The following is a 24,635-nucleotide window of genomic DNA, read 5'->3' on the forward strand; positions in this document are numbered from 1 at the left end:
CTCTGTAGAATGTGGTGAGGATGGAGGGGGGTGGTAGATGGATTTTTCTCAGCCTTCGCAGAAAGTAGAGATGCTACTGGGCTTTCTTTGCTATGGAGCTGGTGTGGACCAGGTGAGATTTTCTGCCAGTGAACACCAAGAAATTTGGTGCTCTTAATGATCTCTATGGAGGAGTCATTGATGTTCAGTGGAGAGTGGTCGCTCCGTGTCCTCCTGAAGTCAACAACCATCTCTTTTGTTTTGTTCACATTCAGAGACAGGTTGTTGGCTCTGCACAAGTCTGTTAGCCGCTGCACCTCCTCCCTGTATGGTGACTCATCGTTCTTGCTGATGAGACCCACCACGGTCGTGTCATCGGCGAACTTGATGATGTGGTTCGAGCTGTGTGTTGCAGCACAGTCGTAGGTCAGCAAAGTGAACAGCAGTGGACTGAACACACAGCCCTGGGGGGCCCCGCTGCTCCGTGTGATGGTGTTGGAGATGCTGCTTCCGATCAAATAACTTAAAATACTTTTAAGACACTTGTGTAGGTGCCATGCATCTGTTCTCTATCTGCATAGTATTCTGTGTCGCGTGTTTATTATGGGTAACTACTCACATGAGTGGGGGGGTGGCGTAGTGAAAGCTAGGGGAATGTTACATCTTTGTGCTTATTTTGTGGCTGTTTGGACCTTGGAACCAGCGGATGCTGCACCTTTTACTAACCACTCAATAATGCTTAATAAGGGATCAGATAAAGGATTTGACTTTTGAGGCAATCGTTAGAGCTGTATGTGTGTCATGCCAGTATAACAAATATGTAGAGTCACTGGCAGTGGCAATTATTTTGCTTTTGGTTTGGTTTGGCTTTACTGTTACAATTTGAAAAATGGTTAACGTCCAGCACAAATAAATCTTTAAGCCATGGATTTGAGGTGTGTCTGTTAGCCCTTTAGGATAACGAAGGAACTTTCAAGAATAAAGGCAAGGAAAAGGTCATTTGGTCTTTCAAAACACTTCTGCAGCTTTGTGCGAACATGACCACCTATTTACAAATGTTTTCCCCGTATTCCCTTAAGACCCATTTCAGGTTTAATATTAACAACTGAACTAGCCTTTGGCAGGTTTCCAAATTTCTTGCACCCTCTGCAAGTTTAGCATTTTTTAACATCACAGCTTGAATATGAAATATTATGCAAAGAAGGTAAAGGCTATTTAAAGCCGTAAGTGAAATTGGAACAATGAACAAGTACTTCATATTGGTATTCATTAAGACGATGATAATGTAACATTAGAACAGAAGGTGGTAGAGGTAATGGACTGCTAGGGTAGAAACTGATAGGGAGGATGCACTGAAAAGATTGGCTATGATAAGTTGCCTGATCCACATGGCTTACAGCCCAAATTATTAAGGGAAGTGTCGTTGAGATAGCCAGAGGGCTTGCTGTCATCTTCCAACCTTGCAGCGATTCAGGAGAGGTACGAGAAGATGGAAAAATGTCAAATGTGGCATCCTCATTTTAGCAAAGGTGACCCTATAATTATTCATTCCATAGAACACAACTAGTCAATAAAGTTTTAGAAACAATAATCAAGGAACAAAATTAACACGTGCATTAATGAATTAATTGAGGAGTACAAGCATGGAATTTTAAAAGGCAGAAGTGTTTGACTGAACAGATGAAATACAACTTGGAAACATGAGGTGATGCATTTTGGAAGAATGTTTTTAGGAATGGTTTTGAGGAACACAGCAGGAAGTTAGGGGTGAGTGGAGTAAGAGGTCAAGGACACTACCTGGAGATTTAGAGGAAGGAGCCAAAGATTGGTGTTGAGGACAGAGAGCTCTGAGGCCCCGAGAATGAGGGCCATTGATTCCATAAGGCTGGTAGGTCGTGTGGTTGAAACCCACAGCTTTGTGACAATGGAGGTCAGAGGTCTGTGACCAGTGAGTCCTGGGGACTCACCAAGTCCAGAATTTGAAGCCTGGGGCTGGTTAGTCCTGGGCAGCCCTTAGGTCAGTGAGCCTGAAGGTCATTGACCTGATGTCAGTGAATCCAGGGCCTGGGCCAAGGACTGGAGGCTCTGAGGTGACCTGTCTTAGAGTTGGAGGCCTGGCTGTGTGTGTGGAAGGTAGAGTGGGAAAAGGGCTTGTTTGCTGTTATTGTTCTGTCCCGTTGTTATTGTATATTGACTCCATGTTGTTCTGCTGAACATTGCGGCCATGCTACATTGGCACTGGAGTGGGTAATAGTACCTAATGGATGCTCCCAGCACATCCTTGCAGTGTGTTTGTTGTTAATGCAAATGGTTCAGTTCACTGTTTCGATGTATATGTAATAAATAAATCTAATGTAAAGGCATTGTCCTAAGGAATGTGCAGGGACGGGGGCCTGGAGATTCATGTGTTTAAACTTTGAAGATGGCACAAGGTAAGAGTGGTTAGCAAACCATCTCAGAGCTAAACAGAAAACCTCAGATGTTACAAGTCACTGATTAGGTCACAACTAGGTAATGCATCTTGTTCTGGTCACTAGAATCTAGGAAGTACTTCAGATGGTGCAGAGGTTTACAGAGTGGTTCCATGGGCAAAATATTTTAGTTGGGGGAAGTTGCAATTATTCTAAGTGGAATAAAGGAATTTGAGAAGAGATTTCATTGAGGTGCACATGATTGTGAGAGCTTATGGTAGGATGGACAGAGAAAAGCTAGTCCTGGATACAGGAATACATGAAAGACACAAGTGGGAAAAGAACACTCTTTCTAAATACCGTATGATAATGACTCAGAAACTCTAGCTTCTGAGGTTGGTAGAGTTGAAAACAATTAATGATTCCCAAAGGGTATTGGAAAGACGTCCAGGGAAAACAGAACAGGTAGGACTACAGTGAGAATGCAGGGCATATAAACTGAGGACCCCTCTTTCAGTTACAGATATGAACTTATCTGTGATATAATATTGAGTCTACATGCACTCAATAAAGAAATTCTTTACAGAGTGCAAGTGCAGATTCAATGGTCCTTTGCGTCATAATAACTTCATCAGATTTTTAGACCATGTCTGCTAACGGAAGAAGATGGTGCCAGCAAACAACACTACCAAAGGCTACATCATTGACAGGTTGTAAAACAACTCCTTTTACGTCATCTTTTTATTTCAGGTACAGTTCTGCTTCTGTTGGAGCCTGCTATCTACATTCTGGTGTTGTTTTTGGGCTGATTGGGTGATCTGACGCTTCCCTGTCTCTGAGAGGTTTTCACGAGGCTGTGACCAAACCGTAAGGCATGGAGGTCAGGAAGCCATGTCTGTGTGTGACAGTCTCTCTCTCCCTCCCTCTTGCTCGCTGGTCCCGAGGGAAGGTCCTTACGTTTGAATGACCTCTCTCTCTCCTTTGATGCTATCAGAGGATGGTGCAGGAGCAATCAACGTGGTTTGCGGATTGTGGACTCTAACTCAGGTAGGATGTGTTTCTAGTTTTTCTGGTCACTCCAGATAAAGATGCACAGAGTTGGGGGTGATGCATTAGCATGGATAGAGAATTAGTTAACTGATGGAAAGCAGAGAGTTGGGATACATGGGTTACTCTTGTTGGCAATCAGTGGTGAGTGATGTGCCGCAGGGGCCAGTGCAGGGCCCGCAACTGTTCACGATATACATTAACGATCTGGAAGAGGGCACCAAGTGTAGTGTATCTAAGTTTGCTGATGATACTAGATTGAGTGGAAAAGCAAATTATGCAGAAGATACAGAGAGTTTACAGAGAGATATAGATAGGTTAAGTGCACTCCTTTACTCCCTGTATACCCATGACTGTGTTGCCACCCACAGCTCCAATCTGCTAATCAAATTTGCCGACGACTCTACATTGATTGGTCTTATCTCAAACAATAACAAGGTGGCCTACAGGGAAGAAGTCAGATCTGACACAGTGGTGTCAAGATAACAACCTCTCCCTCAATGTCGCAGAAAGAAGGGAGCTGGTTGTGGATTACAGGAGGAATGGAGACAGGCTAACCCCTACTGACATCAATGGATCTGGGTTTTGAGAGAGTAAACAGCTTTAAGTTCCTCAGCATCCATATCACTGAGGACCTCACGTGGTCTGTGCACAACAGTGCCTCTTTCACCTCAAGACGGTTGAGGAAGTTTGGTATGGCCCCCCAAACCCTAAGAACTTTCTACAGGGGCACAATTGAGAGCATCCTGACTGGCTGCATCACTGCCTGGTATGGGAACCATACAGGACTCTGCAGAGTGGTGCAGACAGCCCAGCGCATCTGTAGATGTGAATTTTCCATGATTCAGGACATTTACAAGGACAGGTGTGTAAAAAGGGTCCGTAGGATCACCGGGGACCTGAGTCACCCCAACCACAATCTATTCCAGCTGCTACCATCCGGAAAACGGTACCACAGCATAAAAGCCAGGACCAACAGGCTCCGGGACAGCTTCTTCCACCAGGCCATCAGACTGATTAATTCATGCTGATTTGAGTGTACTCTATGTTACATTGACTGTTCTATTTATTATAAATTACTATGATTGCACATTGCACATTTAGACAGAGACGTAATGTAAAGATTTTTACTCCTCATGTATGTGAAGGATGTAAGAAATAAAATCAACTCAATTCAATTCAAGTGAATGGGCAACATCTGGCAGATGGAGTACAATGTTGTTAAATGCGAGGTCATCTACTTTGGAAGGAAAAATTAAAGAGCAGATTATTATTTGACTGGTACAAAATTGGAGCATGCTGCTGTGCAGAGGGTTTTGGGAGTGCTTGTGAATCACAAAAGGTTGGTTTGCAGGTGCAGCGGGCCATCAAGAAGGCAAATGGAATGTTGGCCTTCATTGCTAGAGGGATTGAATTTAAGAGCAGGAACGTTATGCTGCAAATGTACAAGGTACTGGTGAGGCCATACCCGGAGTATTGCGTGCAGTTCTGGTTTCCTTACTTGAGGAAGGATATACTGGCTTTGGAGGCGGTGCAGAGGAGGTTCACCAGGTTGATTCCAGAGATGAGGGGGTTAGACTATGAGGAGAGACTATACTCGCTGGAATTCAGAAGAATGAGAGAAGATCTTATAAAAGCATATAAAATTATGAAACAGATGGACCAGGTAGAGACAGGAAAGTTATTTCCACTGGTGGGTGAGACTAGAACTAGGAGACATAGCCTCAAGATTTGGGGGAGTAAATTTAGGATGGAGATGAGGAGGAACTGCTTTTCCCAAAGAGTGATGAATCTGTGGAATTCTCTGCCCGATGAAGCAGTGGAGGCTACCTCAGTAAATATATTGAAGACAAGTTTGGATAGATTTTTGCATAGTAGGGGAATTAAGGGTTATGGGGGAAAAGGCAGGTAGCTGGAGATGTGTCCATGACCAGATCAGCCAAGATCTTATCAAATGGTGGAGCAGACTCAACAGGCCAAATGGCCTACTCCTGCCCCTATTTCTCATGTTCTTATGTCCCTGTTTATGTTGCTAGTTTGGGTGATTTTGCATCGAGGCCGCCTACAGATAACGAGCACTGAGCTGGACTGAATATGCCTTTTTATTTTGTGTTTTATTTCCTATGCTCTTGCTCGTTTTTTTTTGTTACTGTTTGCGTGATTTGTTTTCTTTTGCACGTGGGGGGAGGTGGGTTGACATTTTATTCTTAGTACAGGTTCCATGGTTCTTTGTTTTGTGACTGTCTGTGGGGAAGACCAATCTCAGCATTGTATTCTGCATACATACTTTGATAACACTGGACAACAAAGATTTTGCTTCCTGAATACTTTTAAGTGCATCTAATGGATTATGGGCTGCTAATCATGAAAATCCCCATGAAATTTCCTTGTCATGCACCATTATTTGGAAATCGCCTATATTTGTTATTTCAGTTCATAATTCAAGTCGATTCAAATGTTGCCCAGAATGTAAACTGAAAATGTTTCTATTTTGTCTAGGCATACCAGGGCATGCTTAGGCAGGGCGGATGCTGCATGGCAGGACAGATTTTAGAAAGGCTAAAAAGGCATCACACACACCGTTCTATACATTGTGTTCACATGTATATAGGTTTGTGATCATCAGAATCAGGTTTATTATCACTGGCATGTGACGTGAAATTTGTTAACTTAGCAGCCGCAGTTCAATGCAATACATAATATAGAAGACAAAAAATACAAAATAAAATAATAATGATAATAAGTAAATCAATTACAGTATCTGTATATTGAATAGATTAAAAATCATGCAAAAAACAGAAATACTATATATTAAAAAAAACTGACGTAGTGTCCAAGGGTTCAATGTCAATTTAGGAATGGGATGGCAGAGGGGAAGAAGACTTTTTTGAATTGCTGAGTGTGCGCCTTCAGGCTTCTGTACCTTCTACCTGATGCTAACAATGAGAAAAGGACATGCCCTGGGTGCTGGGGGTCCTTAATAATGGACGCTGCCTTTCTGAGACACCACTCCCTGATGTGCATAGCATATTGGTATACTCATTGAAAGAAGTTATTGTATTTTCAGCAGTACTTGTGGTAACAAAATGTCTCGCTAATGCTACAACAGCCAAGATATTTTCTGTTATATTTGTGGCGAGTATACACTTAAATCTCAAAAACAGAGCAGGACTCCTCTTATTACGAAAGCCCATGAGCTCTACTTTGGGTGTAAAATTGGTGACCAAAGCAAAGCCTGGGCTCCTCATGTTTGTTGTACAACATGTGCTGTTGATCTTAGAGCTTGGCTCAGAGGGTCTTGGAAGTCAATGCCATTCACCGTCCCAGTGATATGGCGAGAGCTGAAGGATCATATGACAGACTCGGCTTCTGTCTGACCAGTGTGTCTGGTTTCTCTGCTAAAATTTCCATGAAGGGTTGTGATATTTGAGACAGATGTTTCCCAAAATTACTGATACTAAGGTTAACAAAGGCAGTTGTATTGGTCCATAAATCAAACAAGTCATCAATGACAGGCAAATTTAAGAACTTCTAGTGGGACCAAAGAAAATCGCATGGAATGCACTCAAGGAAGTTGTTGAAAATTTTCTTGGCAACTACAGAGCACAGAACTATGTGCAGCTGGTTGACAACATGCTCCAAGCATACAAAACCATGAAGTGCAACATGTCACTAAAAATTCATTTTCTGCATTCCCATTTAGAATTCTTCCCTGCAAATCTTGGCACTGTCAGTGATGAGCATGGTGGAAGGTTTCACCAGGACATTGCAGTCATAGAGAAACTTTATCAGGACAACTGGAATCCATCAATGCTGGCTGATTAGTGTTGGACTCTTAAGCGAGAAGCCTTAGGCACTGAGTACAAATGAAAATCATCAACAAAACATTTTTACCTTAGTTGAAGTCAGTATCATTAGGCAATTAAACATATTATATTCAATAAAAGTTAATTTCTTGTTTCTCCAGATTCCTAAGTGATACAAATAGTCTGAAATTGTATTTGTGTTCAGCTTCAAGCTGTCTATCATAACCAAGAAAAAACTGAGGAAGCAACACTTTTGGGAAAAAATTTGCTGTCCAGTGTAATAAATGTACTTTGAATCTTTATCCCTGATGGAAATCGTTTCTTTCTAGTTACCCACCAGCTCCCTTTAATATCTTAAACTTCGAACACATCATTATTTGGTACTGTATTCCACAATCCAGGGTGAACAAGCGCAGTACAGGTGCAGTGCGGATATCTTTCGAATAAATGGACACGGTCGTCAAGGTCAACACGTTGTAGTGCCTGGAATGCTCATATTCTCCAGGTGTGGTTTTGTACAGCTGCAATCCGATGTATACTTACTCGAATTCCATTTAAAACAAATAGTAATTTTCTTGGACACTGCTGCAAAATGAAAAACAAAATTAAGAATAAACTCTTCTCGGGTCTCCAGGCAGGTAGAGGTATCGATGAAGATGACGGAGTTTGTCATCGAAATGTCGGTTATTATCGATACCTGTACCCTGCCGGAACACAGCAGTGGATGGCACCTAATGTCAGAGTTATTTGACAGATAAAGCTGTAATTACATATCTAAATCAAAACTGCAGGGGTTGGAAATCTGAAATAAAAACAGAAGGTGCTTTAAATATTCAGTGAGTGACATCCCTGGAAAGAGAAGCAGGGTTAATGTTTGAAATTGCTCACTCATCAGAATTGGCTTATGGAGAAATGTTGCAGAGGGCATGGGAGGAGAGTAGATAGGACAAAGGGTAACACCAAAGTTATCATGAGGATGAGCTAGAGCAGACACCATTTTGTTGATAGGTTAACAAGGTCAATTAAAGAACACAAGAAAAAGAACTTTAACATTGAAATGAGACCAGTTGGGGAGAAGCAAATACATTTATAAAATATTATGTTATGGTCTTCACTTCTTAACCTGCACTTTAAATTTCAGAAGTTGTGGAATTATCACATTTTCCCAAGCTTTTACCCTTTTATGACATTATTTGACAAGGACGAGTGAATATATGGGACTGGAGTTTATGTCGGAGGTAATTTACTTGTTCAAGGACATTTGCAAATCTGGTAATGGGTGCTCTCTTCACTGTTTTCATATACTTCATGGATCTTCCTAAGATGTTAGGATATCATCTTTAGCAACCCACAAAGTGCTGGAGGAACTCAGCAAGTCAGGCAGCATCTATGCAGCAAAAGTAGACAAGTAGTTTTTCAGGTCAAGACCCTTCTTCAGGATGGGAAAGAGGGGAGATGGCCAGTGTAAAAGAGTGGGGGTGGATGGGAATAAGGTGAAGCATGAGCTGGCAAATTTCACGTGAGTGGGGGAAGATACAGAGTGGGACTGAGGTAAGAATCTGGGAGGTGATAGGTGGAAATGGCAAAGTGCCGAATAAGATGAAATCTAATAGGAGACGCCAGAGGACCCTGGAATAAAGACAAGGGAATCAGGAGTGATTCCAATCTTTTGTTCTTTCTGGTATACAAAGTGCTGGAAGAACTCTTGACCATGAATTACAGTGTGGAAGAAAATTGGCATGTCACTGCCTTGTTGAACCACCATCTGCACTTGGTTCTGTTGACGAGAACCATGGCTTGCAATTCCTAATGGAATAGAGAGAATAAGGAAGTACATTTTGCCGTGAGTTAAATTAGAACAAGCTGCCTCTCCCATAGAGGTTGCTGAGAATAAAGGATATCATGCACTCCGGTTGATGATGTTTCATACATGTTTCTTGAATTATGTCATGTGGTGAAAATCACAACTATCGTCTCCCCCAAGGGGTAGAATCCACGAGGCAACCCACTAGATGGTAGCATTTAAGGATATTTGCCATTTTTTCCCTTGTAGGGAGATTCATCCAAACAGTTCTTGATATTTTGATTGCAGTATCAACACGAAGCACAAATGCACACACCACAGACATTGCAAATACTGTAATCGCAACGCACAATAGAACTGTTTGAAAATTGTTCACTTTCTAAAACTTAAATACTACAATTGTATAAAGTTCCTTCTACTCACCTTTTGAATGAGGAGAGCCAAAAGCCTTACAGTTTATTTCTCAACCCCTGGCATAAATTAAAGAAGCCATTTCCTAGATTCAGACTTGTACAGCACAGAATCAGGCTGCTTGGCTAGAGAGGTTCATGCCAAAGATGCCCATCTACACTAATCCCATTTGCCTGCATTTTGCTTATAACCCTCTAAACCTCTCCTATTGACATATCTGTCCAAATAACTTTTAAACATTGTAATTGTGCTTGTTTCTACCACTTTGTTCTATGAATACGCCATCCCCTGTGCTAAAAAGTTGCCCCTCAGATCTCCTTTAAATCTTTATCCTCTCACCTTTAACTTCTAGCCCTCTAGTTTTAGATTTCCCTACCTTGGGAAAAAAGACTAACTATCCATGCTCCTCACAATCTGATAAACCTGGAAGTGGTCACCACACAGCTCCTTCACTCCAGGGAAGATAATCCCAGGCTATCAGGTCTCACCTTATAATTCATGTCCCCCGGGGACCAGTCAACATTCCTGTGAACTTTGTCTGTACCCACTCTAGATGCACTTTGAATATGCCACATGGTCAGCATCATGATCATATTGTGCCTCAAAAGTAAAAACATGGCTGTTATAACAAAGACATTTTGTCCCTTACAGTTAGAGTTTAGATATATCATTCTGTAAAACAAAGGGACCTAGAAAATGTAAGTCATCCAGATTGTTCATCCTAATTCATGTTATTATGTTTATAATAATAGTGTGGGTGCTTTTGGGCCTTCCTTTATAACTAATTGCTTATGTTCAAAAATTGCTTCCAGTGTGGAGAGTTGATTCATTAACAATCCAGCTCTCGCCTTCATGTTCCCTTTTGTGTTGCAAATTTTGCTTTTGCACAAACTTATTTAAAGGATTTTAATGGAATCATTAAACAAATAAGAATTTCACAATATAATTTGGCCCTTGTTCCTCTAAACCTTTACTATCCAGATCCCCGTCAAAATGCTCTTTGAACTTAGTAATGATCCATGTTATCTAAAATCGTCAAGAGAAGATGAGCAACATTTGCTGTAAATCATACCACTCTGCTCCTAGGCTCTTTTTTTAAAACTCACTCCTCATAACAAATGAAGTGAGTCTCTATGTATCTGATGACCAACACTCTTGTGGTCAAGGCCTGCTCCAAGTTTGGTCAATCATCCTCAAACAGCTCACGTTCTGTCTGCCTTCTTGTCATTTTTGTCGACATACTTTTATTCAGCCTAAGCTTGACCTTTGATTCCTCTCTCATGCACTAGAACTGCTCACAAAATTGGCTCCCAGCCCGTCAGCTTTCTCACTTCTCATCTCAGTCAAATCAACCAAACGCAAGAGCCTTATCACCTTCAGTGGCTCACGCCAAACCTGAATCACGTCTCATCACCTTCAGTGGCTCACGCCAAACCTGAATCACGTCTCGTCACCTTTAGTGGCTCACGCCAAACCTGAATCACGTCTCATCACCTTCAGTGGCTCACGCCAAACCTGAATCACGTCTCATCACCTTCAGTGGCTCACGCCAAACCTGAATCACGTCTCATCACCTTTAGTGGCTCACGCCAAACCTGAATCACGTCTCGTCACCTTCAGTGGCTCACGCCAAACCTGAATCACGTCTCGTCACCTTCGGTGGCTCACGCCAAACCTGAATCACGTCTTGTCACCTTTAGTGGCTCACGCCAAACCTGAATCACGTCTCGTCACCTTTAGTGGCTCACGCCAAACCTGAATCACGTCTCATCACCTTCAGTGGCTCACGCCAAACCTGAATCAAGTCTCATCACCTTTAGTGGCTCGTGCCGAATGTGCAGCAAGTCACACATGCAATGAACTAATTAATATTTTCTTGCAATGGGTCAAAGTAGTATAGTATCAATATTCTGGAAAGATAATCAAACATCATACATGTTGTATTCTTACCATTACCCTATTCCCCACACCCATTCACTGTATTGCTGCTTAAAGAAATAACCTAAATGCAGCTTTTTAAACAAAATGAAATCAAAATCACTCAGATTCTTGAGTACTAAAGATGGAGGAATCCTGAAACCTGGTAAGGATTCACTCATTCATGCTCTCCATTAAAAACTGGGAAGCATGAACAACAATACCCTCCAACCAGTCTGTGGTATTGGTAGCATACAGTCACAGCAGAAGGGATGCCTGAATGACTACTGGTTTATTATCATGTGACCTGCTGGTCCTCACGTTGGAGGATGACCCGATTCCAATACTGTGCTGTTGCACCAGAGGTGGCTGACAAGGCCAGCATGGGAATGACAGAATTCATCAGAAATAAGGCAGGAAGTACTTTATGGGCCAGTGGGTGGGTAGTTAGCGAGATGGTGCACTCTTTCTACAGTTTGTGCAGATCTTCTAGGTGCCACAGATAAACAAATCCTCTGACAGCAAGCAGACTGCATTGTTCTCCTCCCTGTTTACTCTCACCTCACTGTCCTTTCTGTCTCCTCACCCAGCTACTTTGGTCCTTAACAAATTCAAGTTTCTATAGATCATGTGAATACACAGCAGCAATAGGTTGGTACAAAATTTTAAATATTTTACTGGGAAATTCTAGAGTGCCCTTAAGATTGGCATGGTGGTTTGGTCATCAGAGTTCCACTGCCAGCTTGTTTTCTTTGCATCTACTAGATGTTCAGGTTCAGCTTTTGACCCTTTCTGATGTTCTCTATAGTGAGGACAGAACATAGAACAGTTACAGTACAGGAACAAGCTTTGCAGCCCATGATGCTGTGCTGAATTAACTAAACTAGTAACACCTAATAAACCTAATCCTTTGTCTACAAATGGATCACATCCCTTCATTCTTTGTATATTCATATGTCTAGCGAAGAGGCTCAAACATTTCTATTGTACCTGCCTCCACCACCACCCCTGCAGTGCAAGCTTGGCACCCACAACTCTGCAAACAAAAATGGCCCATGCATCCCTTTTGAACTTCCCACCTCTCACCTTAAATGCATGTCCTCCAATGTTAGGCATTTTGACACCACGTGAAAGAATTGAACTGATTCCACTCACTATGGACTAACTTACAAGGACTCTACAACTGTAGTTCTGAAATTTCTTGCTGTATTTGCTCCATTTGTTGCCTTTTGTACATTGGTTGTTTCTCTATCTTTGAGTGCAGTTTTTCATTCATTCTGTTGTGTTTCTTTGTATTTACTGTGAATGCCCACAAGAAAATAATCTTGGGCTAGTTTATGGTGATGTATATGTACTTTGATAATAAATTTACTTTGAACTTTGAAGATGGCTGAACTATTCATGCCTCGTGATCTTATAGATCTTTATCAGATCCCCCTGTAGTAATGTGAACAAATTCACTGGAGATTTGAAGCTGGTTGAACTATTCATGCCTCATGATCTTAAAGATCTTTATCAGATCCCCCTGTAGTACTGTGAACAAATTCACTGGAGAGACACTGAAGCTAGTGGATATAGAAGTCTTGATTCATCATTCGAGACACTCTTGGAAGAAGAAGCCTGCCTGACCCAATATTACATGACATTGTTATATGCTAATGATCAAAGGTAACAGCGGGACAATTCTATATGTATCTACAATGCTTCATACTAATTTCAAACAGCAGCCAGTCTTCAGACCCGAATGTGGATGGTAAATTGAATTTTAAATGCAACTCTGAAGAATAGTCTTCCTGGAGCTGCAGAGAGAGACAATACTGATTAACATTCATTTTGGGTGTGGGTGTGAAGGAGGTGTTTGAAAATTATATGTAATTCAAAGGAAGCATTGTGGATACATTGTGACTATAGAATTGCCCTGCTGTTACTTTTGATCTTTAGCGCGTAAATATGTTGTGTAATATTGGGTCCGGCGGGCCTCTTCTTACTCTTCCGCTGCCCTCCTTGATGTCTTCCCCCTCATTACCATTCTGCTCCTTCCCATTCCCTCTGTGGTGAGCCTTTATTTTAATCACTGCAACCTCCTCAGGCATCTGCACTACTTTTAACAATTCCTGACATGTACCCAACTGACAACCCAAACAGTCAGTAACCACCCTTCACAACTGGTGGCCCTGCCTCCCCAAATTAACACAGGCATGCCTAGTCTCTTACACGCACACACACATTACTTTCACAGTATATCTACAAGTTCAGCTGTTCACTGTGCTCGTGATACTTTGTGAGCCATAGCCACTGACCTGAACAGGTCTCTATGTGTAAATAATCTTTAAAAAAAAAACTCACCCAAAAAGATTGCTGGCCACACAATGGGATACAAACATATCCCGGACAAGCCCCCAAATGTTTTGACTGTGAACAAAGTCACCGGAGAGACACTGAAGCTAGTGGATATTGAAGTCTTTATTCATCATTTGAGACACTCTTGCAAGAAGAGGCCTCTCCCTGACCCAATATTAAATGACAATTTTTATTTGCTAAAGATCAACGGTAACAGTAGACCAATTCTTTCATTATAATGCTTCCTTTGAATTATATATAATTTTCAAAAACTTCCTTCTTTGCACCCACACTCCAGACACCCAAAATGAACGTTCATCAGCATTGTCTCTCTCTGCAGCTCCAGGAAGACTGTTGTTTAGAGCTACTATTGTTGGTCCCCTCCCCTCTACTCTGGCCCTGTGTTGTACTTTTACATCTCAATCAGCACAGGTCTGTTCTTGCCCTGCTTGTTGGCCATTTATCAGCATTCAAATAAGTTTGGAAATCTAAATGTAACATGTTTGTCTAGAGAAAACAGCCTTCAGCCCCGCCAAACTGGATAATCACGTCTGTGTGGATGCTGTGTAATGTAGCTCCCAGTTACAAGTCCACAATGCAAAATATCAGACAGTACACCATATGCAATTAAATGATTGAACCTTATGAATCTTAATATGAAAATAGGGTTAGTAATGAAAATTTTAAAAAGGGTCCAAGTCAAGTCAAAGTCACGTTGGATCTCACTCAGTCGTCATTCTTCCACCATCGGTCTCCTCCGAACGTCGCCGACCTTCGGACCCTCAGGTCCCAGTCCACTCCGTCCAGTGGTCTACCAGCTCCCTCCACACGCATCTTCCCTCTTCATCTCTCCTCGACAAAAGACCATGAGAAAACATCTTTCCAGACTCACAATTCACAGCAACAATCTCTTATTGGCTAACATACATGTTGTTATCTCCAGCCATAACCCAAACATTGCTGCTACAGAGAAAACGTTACCTTGGCAGTGAACATTACAGAGAAGCCATTACATTAGCAGTGAAACCTTACAGTGCATTACTCTCTCGCCCCATCAAATTTAGTCATGTCCTCATGACGTTGAGATAATTCGCCAACCCTTTCTGCAAAACACAAAGCCCAATCCAGGTGCAAAAGGCAGTGACGTAGCTTCCCAAAATGGTAGAGATCACGTCCTGTTCCCCAGGTGCTACATAGGCCAACCTATCCGGTGGTCTCCTAATTCTCTGAGACCTCTGTACCTCCTCACCTAACTCTTCAGTCTCAGACACTACTGGGGATATTTCAGGTCTACTTGGCAAGTCCTCCCTTGATCTACCACTCATGTCCCCCTGCAACTCAGAACCCTCTGTCCCGTGTCCAGGCCCCACTTCCTCTACTTCAGGGTCCTGCTGTAACCCAGGCTGCCTACAGATAGCCTCCCCCCCCACCATTTCACCTGACTCAGTGGGAGGCCAGGAGTCTCTTCCTCAATCAATCGGGAGTTAGCGACAGGCAGCATGTACCACACATCCAGATTATCATCCTCCGAATCAGTATCCCTCTCATAGGTGGGGCCCGGCCTAGCCTCTCCTGCTGTGGGCCCTGCAGTCGCCCTGCGTTTTCACAGATTCCTCTGACTAGGTGTAGGCCCAAGTCGGGCTCTGGGTCTACCCGCACCTCTTGTTCCAGGGGCAACAGGTGGTTCCGATGGAGAATCTTGACAGGCCCATTCCCCTCCTCTGGGAGTCCCAAATTCCTTATGAGGTCTCGTTCTCCCGGCAGGAGTTGGGAGAACCTAAAGTTTTGATCATACCTCCTCTTATTTCCTCGATTCTGCTTGGCGGCCGCGACCCCAGCCAATTCATAAGCTCTTTTCAGCTCTCTCCTCATATCAGACACATACTTCAGGTAAGGTTTCAGTGGTAAGTCACCCTCGTCAGTCCCAAAACAAAGGTCAATCGGCAACCTCGCCTCGCGCCCAAACATCAGATAATACAGCGAGTACCCAGTAGCTTCATTTCGTGTACAGTTGTAACAGTGAACCAGATGCCTAATATGTTGACTCCACCTGCTCTTCTTGCTGATCTCCAGGTCCCGAGCATGTCTCGTAAGGTTTGATTAAACCCCTCAGGCTGGGGATCACCCTGCAGATAATAGGGAGTGGTCCTCGGCTTCTCAACTCCAAGCATGCCCAGTAACTCATAGATGAGTCTGCTCTCGAAGTCCCGTCCCTGGTCACTATGTAACCACCTGGGAAGGCCATAATAAAGGAAATACTTCTCCCATAACACTTTTGCTATCGTAGTCGCCCTCTGGTCTTTGGTAGGAAAAGCCTGAGCATATCTGGTGTAGTGGTCCGTGATGACTAAGACATTCGCCGTTTTGCTGGCATCGGGTTCTATGGACAGGAAATCCATACACGCCAGGTCCAGGGCCCTGCACTCTGTAAGAGGGACAAAGGAGCTGCCTGCGTAGGAGTGTTTTCCGCCATATGCAGCGAATGCACAACTTGCAGAATTCTTCAACCTCCGACTTCATTTGGGGCCAGTAAAACTGGTCTCTGAGCAATCCATAGGTCTTCTCCACCCCCAAATGTCCAGAAGCATCATGACGTGACTTCAATGCAATCCTCCGATACTTCTCCGGCAGAACTAGCTGGCAACGCCGAGGTTGGCCTGGGGATGACGTGACCCAGTATAAGATCTGGTTCTTCAACTCCAACCGAGGCCATTCTTTCAGTAATGGAGGCACCGAAACGTGTTTCACCTTCTCCGCCTGAGGCATGTCTCCCTTTTCAACCGTGGACCAAGTAGTGCCAATGCCCAGATCATCTCACCGAGTAGCTGCCACTTCCCAAGAACTCAATTCCGGCGGCTGATTTGTCTTCAGAGCAGTCAGGTTACAGTAAACTTGCGGTATGGCATCATCAGAAGCCCCCAATTGATCCACTGCTCGATCCTACCCCTCCTTTTCCTCTGCCTTCACGGTGATGGCAAACTGACACATGGCCTTCACCCCAGGGGCAGGAACGCTCTCCCATTCCTCCATGTCCAGTCCCTCATGCACCCATCGGGACAAAGCATCCGTATCAATGTTCCGGCTCCCCAGCCAGTACTTTAGGCTGAAATCATAGGCGGACAACACTGCCAACCACCGATGGCCTGTGGCATCCAGATTCGCCGAGGTCAGGATATAAGTTAGGGGGTTGTTGTCTGTCCTCACCTCAAACTTGGCAACGTAGAGATAGTCACTCAGCTTATCCACCACCACCCATTTCAATGCCAGGAATTCCAACTTGTGCGTGGGATAGTTTCTCTCGGATGTCGACATACTCCCACTGACAAACGCCACAGGCCTCAACCCTGTGCCCTGATTCTGATACAGGACGCTCCCTAAACCCTCTTGGCTGGCATCTGTGTACAGTACATACGGCAATTCGGGGTCCGGAAAAGCCAGTACCGGCGCCTTGGTCAGCAAATCCTTCAGCGACCGAAAAACCTCCTCACATTTTATATCCCACCTCTGTCCAAAGGGCTTTGATGGATTTAGAAATTCTCCACCCTCCGGTCCTCCCCCCCCCTCCCTTTCTTCCCCAAGGGAGGATAACCACACAGAAGTTGATTCAAGGGTGACTCACTTTGGCGTAGCCGTTCATGAATCTCTGATAATAATCTTCTATTGTTTGGTTGAAGACTTATATAAAGAAAACTAAATGTAACTATTTGACTAAGAACAATGACCCCTGAGGCAGGTGCAATTAATTGTTTAGCACAGTCACTTGTGAGGAATCTCTGAACTTAACAACAAATTCAGTCTGGAGATGAGAGATCGAGTACAAAAAAGTGCAACACAGCTTTTGGAACATTTGCTCTAGTCAAACATCAGGTGCATGTTTTATCCTTCATAATGAGCAACAGAACATTTATTTAGGATCTGGCACATCTTTAAGATATACAAAAGTTCCAGAACTGATTAATTGACTTTGAATTATGACTTCGAAGTAATTGGCCAATACAGTAGCTAATTTGCTCAATCAATTCAGGAGGGGCATTTCCATGATGTGAATTGTACACTGTGTACTTGAAATACCATTGAACCAGGTGATAATGCCACCTATTTCAAAAAATATACACTCGTTGTGCAGCACATCCTGAGAGCTTCAGCAATCTGTGTTCAGCTACGGGTACATGACACTTGAACGAACAGGTTTGACTTGCTATTCCCATCGTGCTGAATAAGATATAAACAACATCAAGAACAATTAATTTAATGTCATGAGTTTAGAAATAAGCAATACTCCGATTCAAGTCAAACAGCGATACAGCTCAATGACTTTGTGCCTTGCATGGTGCCCACCTAGATAATCCGAATATCCTGCACTTGCTTCCGAAATAATACTTCTGTATCTGCCTCAACCTCCTCTCCTGGTAGCTCATTGCATATCCTCACCTCCTTCTCTGTGAAAAAGTTGCCCCTTTTAAATATTTCCCCTCTTGTCCAAAATCCATGTCCCTAGTTTTGGAACCTGTACCGTAGAGAAAATACTGTTACCATCCACCTTATATATGCCTCTCATATTTTAAAATATTTCTAGGCGTTCACCCATCACTCTAACTTGGCCACCCTCTCCCTATAACTCAGCTCATCCAGCCCTGACAGCATCCTCACACCTTTTCCGTGCTCTTTCCAGTTTAGCCACATCCTTCCAATAACAGGTGACCAAACTGTGAACAGCTTTCCAAGTGGAGCCTCACCAACAACTTGTACAACTGTAAGGTAATGTCTGAACCCTTATACTCTGTGCCCTGGCTGGTGAAGGCCAGTGTGCTAAGCACCCTTAACGTGACAGCCGTCAATGAGCTATGCACCTGTACCCCCAGGTAGCTCTGTTCCATTACACTCGTTAGTGCCCCACCAGTCATAGTACAAGTCTTACATTGGTTTGACTTACCAAAATGTATTTCCCAATAGTTCTGTTTCCAACACCATTTGCCACTTCGCTGCCCACTTTCCCAACTGATCAAGGTAGCGTCCTTCACTCTCAACAACATCTGATTTCATGTCATCCACAAACTTACTGATGAAGCTTTGTACATTTGCATCCAAATCACTTACATAAATAACAAGGGTCCTAACAGCAATCTCTAGTGCACACCACCAGTCACCACCCTCCACTCTGAGAAACAATCTTCACCACCGCCGTCTCTCTGCCTCCTACCTCCAAGTCAATTCTGACCCACCTACCAGCTCACCGTAAATTCCATGGCAACTAATCTTCCAGACTAGCCAATCACGTGGGACCTTGTTGAAAGACCTGCTTCTTGCTCTTGTTCTTGCTACACTTCCTAAACAACAGAAGAACATTAGCCACCTTCCAGTTTTGGGAACTTCACCCATGGGTAATGGTGAAGAAAATATCTCCAACAGCGTTTCTGAAATTTCCTCTCTGGCCTTCCCCAAATCTGAGGATGCACCCAGTTAGCTCCTGCGATTTTATCCATCTTAATGTGCTTTACCGTTAAAAATACTTTGTCCCTGGTAATATGAATGTTTTTTTAAAACATCTCCATTTTTCCCCTTATCTCTTGAGCAAAATATACATCAAGGAGAAATATTATTCCACCCACTTCCAATGTTTTGAGTCTCTAATGGCCCTGTTGAACTCTACTGGGACTTACTCTCTCCCATTCTTCTAGAGTTTAGAAGAATGAGGGGGAGGCTCACTGAAACCTACTGAGGACTGAAAGGCCAAGATAGAGTGGACATGAACAGGTGTTTCCAATAGTGGGAGAGTCTGGGACCAGGGAGCACAGCCTCAGAATATAAGGCTGTCCCTTTAAAACAGAGTTAAGGATGAATTTCCTGAGCCAGAGGGTAGTGAATCTGTGGAATTTTTTGCCACAGATGGCTGTACAGGCCAAGTCAATGGGTATATTTAAAGTGCAGATTGGTTAGTTCTTGATTAGTAAGGGTGTCAAAGGTTTAGGGGAGAAGGCAAGAGAATGGAGTTGAGAGGGATAATGAATCAGCTATGATCAAATTGAGCAGCAGACTTGTTGGGCCAAATGGCCTAATTGTGCTCCTATGTCTGGTGGTCTAGCCTCTATAGATTTTGTTTAACTTTATGTACCTTCTCTTTGCCCTTCTCATTTCCCTCTTGATGGTATTCTTAATCATTTTATAGTCATTGTGGAATTTATTCAAACTTGAACTCATCTTTTACCTACCCAGAGCCTTAATATTTGTCAGCCAGGGTTCTAATAAAGTTAGTTCAGATGTCATTGGAATACCTAAACAAAATCTTTCAATGCTGGAAATTTAAAAGAAACAGAAAATACAGGAAACACTCAGCAAGACACACTACATCTGTGTCAAGGGAGAGTTGGTGTTTCAGGTTGCAGACTGCTTGTCAGAACTAGGAAGGAGAGAAATGCAGGAAGGTGAAGGAGAGAAATGCAGGAAGGTTGATGAGAATGCACATGTTTGTGATATGACAAAACCAGGATGACCACGGGGATAAGCTGTAGACAAGGTTTTTGGGAAAATGAGTGAACGGGAGCAGATGAGCGGGGGCGGGGGAAATGAGACCATTGACAAATGAACCAACACCAAACGATGTGGGAATTGTGAAATGAACAGCAGAAAGACCTGCCCAACAGGTCAGTCTGGGCATGTCCACCACTCCTAGAGAGATAAAGCAAACAGGAAGTATGAGTGGAATGAGGAAATGGCACTTTTATTCCCTTGACAAAAAGATAGCACAAATGCTGAAAATCTTGAGCAACACAAATGAAAAGCTGAAGGATCTCAGCCGTCAAGCAGCCTCTATGGAGGGAAATAAACAGTCAGCATTTCAGCTGAGGTATTTTTATCATGAACCTCTGATCATTTCCCTCCATAGATGCTGCATGACCTGCTGAGTTCCTCCAGCACTTAGTGCGTGTTGTTTGGATTTCCAGCATCTGTAGATTTTCTCTTGTTGATCATTGACTGGATAACCTTGTTTACAACTGAGTCCCAGGGTAATTTTGTGCTGACCATCAGGGATATAGCCCTCCTCCCCCACCCTCCCTACTACTTACCAAATTTCTTCTGTCTCACTTTCTGTTCTAGTGAAAGTTCTGTGCACAGAAGCATTGATGTTTTACTTCCCATAAAGGTAGCTAAGCTGCTGAATATTTCCAGTGATGTTTTCCATTCACCAGAACAGAATGCAGAATGTGCAACTCTTTATAAGTGGGAAATACAGCTCCCTCTAGCTCATTTGTAAACGGCATCCTTACAATGATCAAGTCATTGAAACTGGACATAGCATGAGTAAAATTTCTAAGTAATGAAGGCGATATATATATATATATATTTTATACACACACACACATACATATATATATATATATATATAAAACAAAGGCAATTATAACAAATGTGAGGTGCATTTGCAAACCAATGATATAAACCATAATTCTGAATGGATGAAGTAACTTTAACATTAGCATTTTGTTAATCAACAAATAATAAGGCAGATCTCTATAATTACCAGTTCATATAATATAATATAATGCAACATACAATAGACATTGGCACACAACAAACCATGCAGAAGCTGTAGGTCATTGCTTTTGAGGAAATGATTTAAGATTTCAGGTCCCTTTTCAGAAAATGGACACTAGTGGACACCTGCCTTTTGAATATTTCTCAAAAGTTCAATCACTGACTTGAAATTGATAAACAAAGCCATTGGAAACGATACTTATTCACAGGGGTTTGGATGAGTTACAGTACATTCAGGAAACAAACTGTCACACCAATAGCAAACTATTCAAACACTGATTCTTGAGACTTCAGTGAAAACATGTCCCACTAAGAAAAGTGCTAATTCCATTTAAAATGAATAAAATTTTCTTATTTAAAATAATCAGGGTTGATCATCTGAGGGTCTTTCGCACAAATGCAACATTTTTTCATATGTTTGTTTTTAATTTTATAAATTATATGATTATTTGATAGCCCAGTACCCTCAACATCAGTTGTCCTCAGACCAGAGATTATCATTTCAATTTGATAAAGTGTGAAAAAATCATTTAAAATGTATAATATATTTGACAGATGAAAGAGTAAAAAACCTCCTTAAAACTAAAAGCAGTGAAATTTCAACAATATTTACTCCTATTTTATGGTTGCTGAAAACGTGTCCCAAGTTCTTATCAACACTGTCAGATATTTATTAAAAAGCAATAAAATCAGGCAACCACATGGTCGACTATATTCCTGAGGACCCTCTTTCCACCCTCCACATCTGCTAAATGCAACAAGGTCAAACTTGTAAGTTTGTTATTGTTTCAATAATTTTTACATATTTATTGATGTCGCTACTGTCACAACCATGATGTGTCAACACTGTCTCTTTTGTATAGAAAGAATTATTTTAAATTATAACATAAATTTATGCATTTTAAGTAGAGGACAGAGGCAGCTAGCAACAGAGGGTAAACAAGATGGCTCCTGTATACAACTCACGCATGTCATGTAAAAAAGTCTTAAACTTGTCCTTACCTATCACCCCACCAGCCTCCGGATCCAGCAAATTATCCTCTGCAACTTCCGCCACCTTCAACAGGACCCCACCACTAAGCACATCTTTCCCTCTCCACCTCTCTCCACTTTCCGCAGGGATCGGTCCCTCTGCGACTCCCTTATCCACCCGTCCATCTCCACAAAAGTGAATACTGTATTCAACATTTAACAGCATATATGTGTACTTATGGTGTAGACACAATGATTTAAAAGCTCTAAATCTATATAAGACTAAGTTAATTGGAATAATTAGCTTTTTATTGTGTCTGGCTTTGTTGACAAAAACTAAATAATGACAGGAAAAACACATATTTTATGAAAAAATAACAAAATCAGGAGGTTGCACCAAAATATCGCTTGATTGCTGAGACCTTGTTCTATAAACATATAAAGTTTAGACTTCTTAAAGTTTAAAATTTTCTTTTCAAAATTAAAAACCGTTTTATCCAAGTCCTCAAAAATAAGTGCAAATTGACAAGCTCATGTAACAAGATATGGTGAAAAAAAATCCCAAAAGATAAGTGTCTATGGATTATTTCAACTTGAATGTCTTTTGTTGCAGGAAACAAACATGACTCAGCTTTCCACAGCCAGTATAAACAACAACTCAGGTTGATGGAATGCTCAAGTGAATAGATCATACATTGGCACCTCACTCCAGGGACTCTTCTAGGCTGGCACGCAGAGCTACGAATAAATAAACACTGCATTGTTGGAAGCTTCAAAGAAGATCAGACCTTGTTTCTCCCCCTACTCGAAGATGAGAAGTAGGCCATGGGGTTCCTCTCACCTGACTGGCCATTCAATAATGTCACTGCTGATATTTTTTTTCATAGACAATTGGTGCAGGAGTAGGCCTTTCAGCCCTTTGAGCCTGCACCGCCATTCAGTACGATCATGGCTGATCAACCAACTCAGAACCCTGTACCTGCCTCCTCTCCATACTCCCAATCCCTTTAGCCACAAGGGCCATATCTAACTCCCTCTTAAATATAGCTAATGAACTGGCCTCAACTGTTTCTTGTGGCAGAGAATTCCACAGATTCACCACTCTCTGTGTGAAGAAGTTTTTCCTAATCTCGGTCCTAAAAGGCTTCCCCTTTATCCTCAAATTGTGACCCCTTGTTCTGGACTTTCTCAACATCGGGAACAATCTTACTGCATCTAGCCTGTCCAATCCCTTTAGAATTTTATACATTTCAATCAGATCCCCCCTCAATCTTCTAAATTCCAGAGAGTACAAGCCTAGTCGATCCAGTCTTTCATCATATGAAAGTCCTGCCATCCCAGGAATCAATCTGGTGAACCTTCTTTGTACTCCCTCTATGGCAAGAATGTCTTTTCTCAGATTAGGGGACCAAAACTGCACACAATACTCCAGGTGTGGTCTCACCAAGGCCTTGTACAACTGCAGTAGTACCTCCCTGCTCCTGTACTCGAATCCTCTTGCTATAAACGCCAGCATACCATTCGCCTTTTTCATTGCCTGCTGTACCTGCATGCCCACTTTCAATGACTGGTGTACAATGACACCCAGGTCTCGTTGCACCTCCCCTTTTCCTAATCGGCCACCATTCAGATAAAAATCTGTTTTCCTGTTCTTGCCACCAAAGTGGATAACCTCACATTTATCCACATTAAATTGCATCTGCCATGAATTTGCCCACCCACCTAACCTATCTAAGTCACCCTGCATCCTCTTAGCATTCTCCTCACAGCTAACACTACCGCCCAGCTTCATGTCATCTGCAAACTTGGAGATGCTGCATTTAATTCCCTCGTCCAAGTCATTAATATATATTGTAAACAACTGGGGTCCCAGCACTGAGCCTTGCGGTATCCCACTAGTTACTGCCTGCCATTCTGAAAAGGTCCCGTTTATTCCCACTCTTTGCTTCCTGTCTGCCAACCAATTCTCTATCCACATCAATACCTTACCCCCAATACTGTGTGCTTTAAGTTTGCACACTAACCTCCTGTGTGGGACCTTGTCAAAAAGCCTTCTGAAAATCCAAATATACCACATCCACTGGTTCTCCCCTATCCACTCTACTAGTTACATCCTCAAAAAATTCTATGAGATTCGTCAGACATGATTTTCCTTTCACAAATCCATGCTGACTTTGTCCGATGATTTCACCGCTTTCCAAATGTGCTGCTATCACATCTTTGATAACTGACTCTGGCATTTTCCCCACCACCAACGTTAGGCTAACCGGTCTACAATTCCCCAGTTTCTCTCTCCCTCCTTTTTTAAAAAGCAGGGTTACATTAGCCACCCTCCAATCCTCAGGATCTAATCCAGAATCTAAAGAGTTTTGAAAAATTATCACTAATGCATCCACTATTTCTTGGGCCACTTCC

General features: G+C 42.5%; 1 protein-coding gene across 3 annotated transcripts in view; it reads right to left on the reverse strand.

Annotated features, from left to right (window-relative positions):
• Nucleotides 1-24,635, reverse strand: part of LOC134358036 (N-acetyllactosaminide beta-1,6-N-acetylglucosaminyl-transferase-like) — an 80,865-nt gene that overhangs the window by 4,301 nt on the left and 51,929 nt on the right. The window contains exon 3 of one of the 3 annotated variants that reach the window (XM_063069913.1): nucleotides 6,066-7,828. The exons of the other annotated variants lie outside the window; for them this stretch is intronic. Within the exon in view, the coding sequence (XP_062925983.1) occupies nucleotides 7,710-7,828 (119 nt within the window). The 3' untranslated portion in view covers nucleotides 6,066-7,709. Of the gene's footprint in view, nucleotides 1-6,065; nucleotides 7,829-24,635 lie in introns of those variants that run through there. 3 annotated transcript variants of the gene reach the window in all.

Source organism: Mobula hypostoma, chromosome 17 (assembly GCF_963921235.1).
Source record: "Mobula hypostoma chromosome 17, sMobHyp1.1, whole genome shotgun sequence".
Classification (NCBI taxonomy): domain Eukaryota; kingdom Metazoa; phylum Chordata; class Chondrichthyes; order Myliobatiformes; family Myliobatidae; genus Mobula; species Mobula hypostoma.